General features: G+C 37.8%; 1 protein-coding gene across 1 annotated transcript in view; it reads left to right on the top strand.

Annotated features, from left to right (window-relative positions):
* ADGRA3 (adhesion G protein-coupled receptor A3) overlaps positions 1-8,791 on the top strand; it is a 58,511-nt gene extending 49,720 nt beyond the window's left edge. Inside the window, exons 16-19 of the mRNA XM_054203270.1 lie at positions 199-322; positions 2,173-2,318; positions 6,216-6,311; positions 6,487-8,791. Coding sequence (XP_054059245.1) covers positions 199-322; positions 2,173-2,318; positions 6,216-6,311; positions 6,487-7,729 — 1,609 coding nt within the window. The 3' untranslated portion in view covers positions 7,730-8,791. The remainder of the gene's footprint in view (positions 1-198; positions 323-2,172; positions 2,319-6,215; positions 6,312-6,486) is intronic.
* The last annotated feature ends 827 nt before the right edge of the window (positions 8,792-9,618 follow it).

The raw sequence follows: 9,618 nt of genomic DNA on the forward strand, positions 1-9,618 counted from the left end.
TGTATAAAGCTAGCTAATAGGAGGGTGTTTTAATTTCTTGTGATGAAGACCAGAGATTATATTTGATTACAAAGTGTGTGGTAGTCAAACAATCATTAACAGTAATTATCTCTCATTTATCACAAGTGTATCTTGCTAGTTTCTGAAAGACAATAATGCAGCTGTGTTTTATGTTGTCTAATTTGTTTCTTTTAACAGTGTGATCAGGATCAGTGTAAAAAGCTGGCATATGCTAGTTAACCTGAGCTTTCATATTTTCCTGACATGTGTGATGTTTATAGGAGGCATAACTCAGACCAGGAACGCCAGCATTTGCCAAGCAGTAAGTAAACATGCAAACACTTGAAAAAATCAGTTACCAGTTTCATACTCATACATATGTATACACCCCCCTTGCCTCCTACAGAACAGTAGTGCTGTACAGGCATTTTCACCAGAATGTAAAATTTAGACCAAAAAAAAAATCAATCTCTTTTTTTACCTTAAAGATTTCTCTTGTATTTTCATCCAGCCATGAAGATAAAACTAGTTTGTTACTTGAAAACTGGAAAAGTAGTTCAGAAGTGCAGCAGAAATTTTTTTGCTCAAAATGCTATTGCAAAAAATAAGCTTTACCTGTTAGTTTTATTTTTAAGACTTAACTTTTTTTATGAAATTGTTTTATAGGCCTGTTATATGGTCTGTACAGACCATGTGAAAACTGATTTCCACAGGTATTAAAATATTTCTTTCCATTTGCTCAGTGTATCCTAAAGGGAGGGAGAGAGAAGTGTTTCAAGTCAAAGATCCATGATTTCTCTAAACAAACATCACTAGCTTTATTGAGACTCCTCTTTTATAATGACTTGTTCTGCTAAGATTTGGCCATCTCTATATGCAGTTGCAGTGTTGCAGTATAATAACAGTTGCTGCTTTGGAATCGTATCAGTGAAACATTTTTAATATTTTCTTTATTCCATCCAGTGATTCATAAAAGTTTCTAATCCCTCACCATAATATTCTAGAATGCGTTCTGTTTGAATTTACAGTAGTTATTAGGTTGGTGATTCAAAGCGTTGCGATAAAATATGTCCCTGATCTTTCTCCTATAAATATAAAGAGAATGCTAGTCTACGTGCATGCGTATGCGTGCGTGCACACACACACACATAGGGAGATGAGGAAATAGTTTGACAATCTGTAATCTTTTTTTCTTGCCTTCTTGGAGACAGTAATCCTCCCAGAGAAATTCTGTGGTATGGATGGGCTGTTGAAGAGTTGTGCTTTTTACTGTTGATTGAAACTTGCAAAAAAAAACCCCACTTCCAATCATCTTAACAGAAACTGAAGTGTCGCTTCTTCCATGCATGCGTGCCGTCACTTCAGGGAGATATGAAACCTGCTTCTTGCAGTCACCTAATCTCAGTGTTGGCTTATAAGTAAGGAAATAGAGGACAACCAGGTTGGGCCTTTCTATGACAAAACTCGGGGGACCTGCGAATTCACGGAACTTTTTTTAGGAAAACGATGTTCAGTTTATAAAATACTGTCGATGGAAAAGGATCTGACAAGACGGCCATTTTCTTAACAGTAGTGCCCACTCGGTCTGTGAGGATGACTCTGCATTAATGTTTGGTCTGGTTAAATTTTTGAAGTATGACACTTTCTTTTTTTCTTTTTTGCATTATGTTAAAATTGATGATGAGTTTGTTAGTTGCCTGTATTTTGCTGTCTGCTACACAATAACAACAAAATCATTAGCTTCCTGTTCCCTTACTTGTTTCAAGTTGAATAATATCTGTAACACAAAACAAAAGAAGTTTTTATGAAAGTGTTTCATAAAATACAGAGTTTTATAAAGTGTATGATTGATAATGTGATGTTCAAAATGTTGACCAGCAAAGTTCTTCCCGCATTATTAAGTTTTCCTTCCACTAGAGGAAACTGCATCTATGTATCCCCTTTCCAGGCTCAACTGATAGGAAGACGGGTTTCCATAATGCATTTTACCTTCTTGAAAACCACGATGACTTGGCATTTAGAACAGTTATATTAAAATAAGAGGGTTTTTTCTTCTCTTGAACTGACCCTTTGAAAATTCAGGCTTTATGCAAGTTGTGTGTTAAACGATTAATTTTTAACTTGATATAAAGGAATCGTTTGGGTGTTCATTTTTGGTTTTATTTTTTTAAGGTCGGGATAATTCTCCATTATTCCACTCTTGCGACAGTACTGTGGCTGGGAGTGACATCTCGTAATATTTACAAGCAAGTAACCAAAAAAGCAAAAAGATGTCAAGATCCTGATGAGCCGCCTCCTCCCCCCAGACCAATGCTGAGGTGAGCCTGTTGTTTGTGTCTGCAGCTCGTTATTCCCCAGGTCGCTATGCTCATATTCTCGCCAGAAAATATAACAGGTCACTACTGGTTTTTTTGCAAGGGCCTTTCATATGAGATTTTTCTTTCCAGGTCCCTAAAGTCCCTTTCAGATTTTTCCGTTCCTCAGTATTATGTTAAGGATGAGGTGAAGGTTGGTTGGTCTTAGCATATTACTGTTGCAATGCTGTGTTCCTGATTGGTAAATTAAGAAATAGGTAGTATTTCAGCGTCACCACTGGGGCTTTGATTAGGACTTTAGATAGCAACACTTCCCATTAAGTTATCATAGAAGAAAGGATATGGAGAACAGTGTTATCACACAATTAACAAACACTGCGATTTAAGTAAATAAAGTTAAATCTGTTTTTTCCAAAGATTGCTTACAAATAATTTGAAAAATAGGTATCATTCATTTTCAAATGAAAGTAGTGTTCTTTGTGAGGCATTCCTCTTAAAATTTTTATTTCTGAAATCACTGAAGTGGGACAAACGAATTACCTGTGAAATTCACCGTGTGTGAAATATTTTTAATAGAAAACATTTAATGTAGTTTGTTCATATAGCTTACTGAGCCTCTGGATAGTAATTAAAAAGTGCTAAGCTGAAATTCTCCACAAGGTGGCAGAAGTTGATTAACTTTGATTAGTTATAGGCAAATATTTAGAAAGCTTGATTTTAAAGTACAGAGAGTGCAGAAAATCAGAAATGCTTTTCTGAATATCATCAACTAAAATTGTCAGTACTATACACAAGTTTATAGAAATATTCAATAAGCTATAAGGTAGAAGGTTACTATTTATACCACTTAAGTGCTGTCTTTGCTTTCCTTATCTTTTATTACTTTTATTTTAAGAAAAAAGTAAATCTGTTTTATTCCCTGTAGGATATCATGCCCATCGCCAAGTGTGTACCTTCCAGCAGGGTACCGAGTAGCCTTTTAAACATCTGTTGTGACTTTTTTGGTTTTCCCCCCCCTCCTCTGTCATGGAGTTCTTGCTTTGGAAAATGCTACAGTAAAATTACCAGCCTCACGGGCTCAGCTCTGCATAGACATAAATGTGTAGACACCATTTCAGATCTGGATGTCTCATCTGTGACAATGGCAGTAACTCTGGAGAAAGTAGCAGAACAGAGCAAACATGCTTCATATTTTTCAGATTTTCTCAATGTCCAGCTTCTTGCAGATGAGGCGTTTCCTCAGTCAAATGTGTGATGTTTTTGCATGGAACCAGCCATAGAAGAAACTTTGTTTTTCATTCAGTTGTCTTTTAAACTTATGTTCAAAGCAAAACTACCCATAGTGGCATGGAGCATAGTTTTGTGCAAGAGTTTCTTGCTTATTTGGAACCGGTCACCTACTGTTATCAGGCCCCCTGTTTCCTGAATTCAAGGAGCCAAAACAACCAATTCTTTGTTTGCCTCCATGCTGTTTATGTTTCTCCTCCCCATACCTCTTCAGAATTACAAAGGGGTTTTTGGAACAGAAAAAACCAAACAAACCCTGATAAATGTATGTAGGTATGCATTTTTCTCCTTATTTGCCATATGTAAATTATTCTGCGCTGTGTTCTTTTGTTTTAAAGTAGTCCACCTTGGAGATGATAGGTAGACAGGAGGTTTATGCTGAGCTTCAGTTCCTGGAGGTATGTTCTGAGGGTGGACTTTATACCTGTTAAGCTTCCTTCCCCTCTAGCATAGTAAGCTTCATTCTTTATTTTGGGAAGTTTGTTGCCTGTAAGACAATTTTGCTGGTGGTGATATTAATTCTGTGTTAATGGGACTTTGTCACAGGTCATGAACAAGGTGGAAAAAGACTTTGAAAGGGATCTGGTGTTGGGCAGAAAGCTGCTATAGACAGTAGAGAAGAGATTTGCTGTGGCTCACAGTAGCCATGTTGAGAAGACAGTGCAGCACTTGGCGCTGCTTGGAATTTCTTAACTGTGACAAACTTTATGCCAAGTATATTGCATTGCCAGGCCAGGCAAGAGGGTGTAAAAATAACTGAGGTGCTCAGCTGCCAGTCACAAGAAGGAAATGGAATTTGTCATGCAGAAATGCTATTTTATTCAGCAGACTCCAACTAAGACAAAATGAAACAGTTTCAATTTTTTTCACATAAAAGAACTGCTTCACAAAGAACCCTGCTGAAGATCTTAATAATGGGATACTTTGTGTAAAGCATGAAATAAAATAAAAATACAAATATTTGTATTTTGCAAATTTATTTAAAATAAATATAAATATTTGTATTACTATACTACAAATACTGAGTGAATGTTGTACTTAAAAACACAACATTTCACTATTTACATTTTGTCTGTTACCATCGTAACACCTCTCATGTACCTATGTCACTAGATTTGTTTTCTTCTTTTTTAATCTAACTTAAAGTTTTAGCTTGTACAGCATTCTGCCCCAAAATCTTAATACTACTGCATCTCTTCTAGCATGCTTTGTATATGGTTTTTAAGTTACTATTCTTTTCATACCGCTCCTTGCTGCATGATAGTTTTGGTTTTTAATTTGGGCTCAGGAATTGCTGAAGAGTTAGACACAGCAACACACAGGTGCTTTTTTGTTGGGGGTGTGTTGGTTCTTGGTATGGTTCAAGGCCAGCTGTGAACATGTTCCTTCAATACAGTGAACTGGGCTATGGCTGCAAACAATCCCTATCGCTTCTCTCTCCCACCAGTAACGATTTGCCTTGTGTAGAACCAGCTTCACCAGGCTGTTCGTGTGTGAGTAGTGGTGCATCTTTGAGGCAGCAGTTTAGTAATTTCTAGTGAGAGACAAGTAGAGTAAAATCTGCCACAAAGATGTGTTTCATCTCGCCAGCTCCCGATTGCTGCATCCAGATACGGAATAAACCAATGGCAGAATTTGATCTTTGTAGGATTCAGCGACGATGTAATATATTAAGTGTACCTAGGCTTCCGAGAAAGACTTAATTTATTTTAGGCTGTTGTTATGTGTCTTAAGTGAGACAGCAGTAACTGCTGGTGAATAATCTGAAATGCAGTGGGAAGGTCCAGGACCGTCGGAATAGGTGTCTCTTGTTGACAAAACCAACTACTCATCTGTTTGTCACAGTAGTAGTTCTTACTGCATGTTCTGACCTGATTTTGGACTGGATTAACGTAAGGTGCAGGACAGAGTGCCATTAATTTGAATGATTGTTGATAATTATTGATCTGCTGTCGGTAATTATTGATCTACCACTAATGAATTCAATGTGAATTCACAGAAATTGGAACGAAAAGTTAGATGCTCTAACAACATATGTCGTCATCCTTGTGAAGGCATACAGTTTTTATTAACACCACCACAGGGAAGCAGGAGGTATACGCTATGAAATTATAGAGTCCATTAAAAATAAATAACTAAAACCAACACCAGCGCCACCCCCCAAACCCTTCCACACAAATAAAACAAGCAGCCAGAGTTCTTATGGCTGATCTTCCAAACATAAGTGTCCATGATGTTGGGCAAGTTCATCTCTGGAGCAGGAGACCTACCACTTACTGTTTTCCTTCTAATTTTTTTTTCTCTTCCAGCAGTTTATGCTTTTGACTGCCAGCTTTTGTTTCTTCCTTCTAACCATGTGTACCTTTCTTCAGTGCCTGTGAGGGGGGGGAGCAGCTCTGAGAGAGGTGGTTTAGAACAGGAAGGAAAAAAATTGTAGTGAGGAAATCTTAAAAATAATCGATACTGCCAAAGCCCCAACCTGATTAATTATGTTTATTTTCTTCAAGAACTTGCGTATTTCCCGAATCCTGGAAAGCTCTCGTTTCCTTCGTGGTGACTGAATAAAATCCATTGCCATTAAGCAGCCACTGAGGTACTGACTTTACTTTTTAGGTTCTACCTTATTGGCGGAGGCATCCCCATCATAGTTTGTGGAATAACAGCAGCAGCAAACATCCGAAATTATGGCAGCAGACCTAATGCTCCTTAGTAAGTACTGTATAACTGAGAGCTCTGTCATAAGATTTCCTTGGTTTCTAAGTACTCATTGCAATTAATTCTGGTTCTTCCAGAAAATGTAACATGTCAAAGTACCATTAAGAGCTGATAAAGCAGGTGACTTGTGAGATGTTAATTTTGATTCTTTGGTTCGTTTCTTTTTCAGTTGCTGGATGACTTGGGAACCTAGCTTGGGAGCATTTTATGGACCAGCTAGCTTTATCATTTTCATAAACTGTATGTATTTTCTCAGCATATTCATACAACTAAAACGCCACCCTGAACGTAAATATGAACTTAAGGAACCTGTTGAGGAACAGCAGCGTCTGGCCACCAATGAACACGGGGAACTGGCTCACCAAGATTCCTTGTCGGTGTCACTAGTTTCCACATCTGCTTTGGAGAACGAGCACAGTTTTCAGGCCCAGCTGCTGGGAGTGGGCCTTACTTTGCTCTTGTATGTTGCTCTGTGGATCTTCGGAGCTCTGTCGGTTTCCCTGTATTATCCCATGGACCTGATCTTCAGCTGTTTTTTTGGGGCAACGTGTTTAAGCCTCAGTGCCTTTCTTATGGTTCACCATTGCGTTAACAGGGAAGATGTCAGGCACGCTTGGATAACGACTTGCTGCCCTGGAAGGAGTACGTATTCAGTGCAAGTAAATGTTCAGCCCTCCAGTTCCAGTGGAACCAACGGAGAGGCCCCTAAGTGCACCAACAGTAGCGCAGAATCTTCGTGCACAAATAAAAGTGCATCAAGCTTGAAAAATTCTTCTCAAGGTTGTAAACTAACTAACTTACAAGCTGCAGCAGCTCAGTGCCACCCAGCTTCTCTGCCGTTGAACACGGGTCCTCAACTTGATAACAGTCTCACTGAACATTCAGTGGATAACGACATCAAAATGCATGTGGCGCCCTTAGAGGTACAGTTTCGGACAAACGGACACCCGAGTCGGCATCATAAGAACAGGAGCAAGGGGCATCGTGCCAGCAGGCTTGCAGTATTGAGGGAATATGCCTATGATGTTCCCACAAGCGTGGAAGGAAGTGTGCAAAATGGCTTACCTAAAAGTCGGCAAAGCAACAGCGAAGGGCATTCAAGGAGCCGAAGAGCCTATCTGGCATATAGAGAACGTCAGTATAACCAATCTCAACAAGACAGCAGTGATGCTTGCAGTACGCTTCCAAAAAGTAGCAGAAATACTGAAAAAACATTACCTACCAACAACAAAAAAGATATTCTAAGGAAACCAATAGCGGTTGAACTTGAAAACCAACAAAAATCTTATGGCTTAAATTTAGCCATTCAGAATGGACCCCTTAAAAGCAGTGGACAGGATGGACCCTTGCTCACTGCAGACAGTACTGGTAATATCAGAACTGGGTTGTGGAAACACGAAACTACTGTGTAGCGTTATAATTCATTGCGGGACGAATCCATATGAACTGTGATTACACATTCCTTAAAGCTATTAACACTTTTAAAGACTGTTTACAGACTCTAGGTACTTTATGCAGGGAGGGAACAAAGATAATCTGCCGAGCAAAAGATGGCGTGCATTATTATCTTTGCTGTTCTTACAAAGATGAACTTTTGGTATTTTGTGAAAAAATTTTTGAAGCATCAATCTGGAGAGATGCAGAACATAACTTTGTACGTTTTTATTTTTTACCTGTAACCCTGCAGATGTGTCCACAACACATTTCAAATTTGTATTTAAATGTATAATAAATAGTATTTTCCCCAGCAGCTCAATGTTGCAATGGTTTGTTGGCTTTTTTAAAGATTATTGCACTGAATGTCATCTTGATTTTACCACTTCGGTATCTGAAACTTATGAGTTTCAATTACTGAAGAAAATATTTGATGTCTGAACTCGACAATGCGAATACCTGGTAGGGCCTAGAATTTGTTTGAAATGAAGAAGCTACGTTTTAAAGAGACTTTTAGTATACGGGTAACTTGTTTACTCCAGAATCATTGTCTTGTACTTGCTGCATAAGCTAGTTATATTTTCAGATGGCTGTGGCTTATTTTAGTGCACTTGCTTAGTGTTAGTTTCCTTGCTAATGTTTTTGTATAATACTCTGTTTTGCCCTCATAATTACCTGACTGGGATGGGTTTGGTTTTTTAATTTGTTTTGATTATTTGAATTGAGAAGGTTATGAATGTTCACAGGCAACAGGTGCTAATTTGCAAAGGTTGTCAGTACGTACCTGTGAAAACTCACTCAGTTGTGATAGTGTGGAAGAATAGTAGCGCGGGTGTTTTGATAGATGGTAATGGGATAACCTGTTAAGAGTATGATCAATACGCAAAATCAGGGTCTTCAGGTTCACTGTCACTGTAGAAGCTGCCTCTCTCTTGAGAGAGAGTGTTTTGAGTTGTAAATTCACTTTTACTCACCTGTATGGGACAATTTGCAGAGTAATCTTCTCCAATACTATAGAGCATCTGTGCTTAAAAAAAAAAAAAAAAAAAAAAAGAAAAAGTTCAGGAGCAGAGCTAAATTAATGAGGCTAACAATTTTAAAACACGTGTAAATTCCTGCAGTAGAAATATCTAAAACATGCAACATTTTGCAATAATGTAAATATTGAAAAATAAGCGTTGTAGTTAATTTAAATTTAATTGCAGATAATTACAAAAATTAGACTTGAGGTCAAAATATTTTATGTAAAATGAAATAATATAGAATAGATTACTTGTCAATTATGAGTATAGTTTTCTATACTTAAATTGTTGACACTTCAATGTAAACAAGATACATTTTGCGTCATCCTGCTGCTGTGGCAAATTTGAGGTTGTATTTGTGGGTTAGTGCTTAGGGCTCTCTCTGTTTCCGGTACTGATACCCGGGTCGCTAAAACCATGTGTCTTAAATAGCAGAAAATGGTTCTGTATGATCTGGTACTGATACCACAACTCAATTTTTAAGTGACAAATGGAATTGGGTTGTATACTTGGCTACTTGGTTACCTAATTTGGACTTGTCACAGTTGAGTATTGTGGTGAGTATTGAATTAAGTGTATCTGTTTGAATACAGATACAGGACTAACATTCTCAGCACTCAAACATTATGTTAAATAATTTTTAATGTGAGGACTCATGCAGGTATGTTTAATTATTGCTTGCCAGGTTTACAACACCCTCTACTTGATAGTCTGAACTAATCTTGGATGCGTTGTACAAACTTCTCCAGTAGAACGGTTGTTAGGATTTGGATTCTATTTTTGCTTCTTGTGCATAGTTGCTATTTAAGAATTCCTAAAGCAACAGTTTGACAAGTGTACACCTC

The sequence above is a fragment of the Rissa tridactyla genome, chromosome 5 (assembly GCF_028500815.1).
Source record: "Rissa tridactyla isolate bRisTri1 chromosome 5, bRisTri1.patW.cur.20221130, whole genome shotgun sequence".
NCBI classification, from domain to species: Eukaryota; Metazoa; Chordata; class Aves; order Charadriiformes; family Laridae; genus Rissa; species Rissa tridactyla.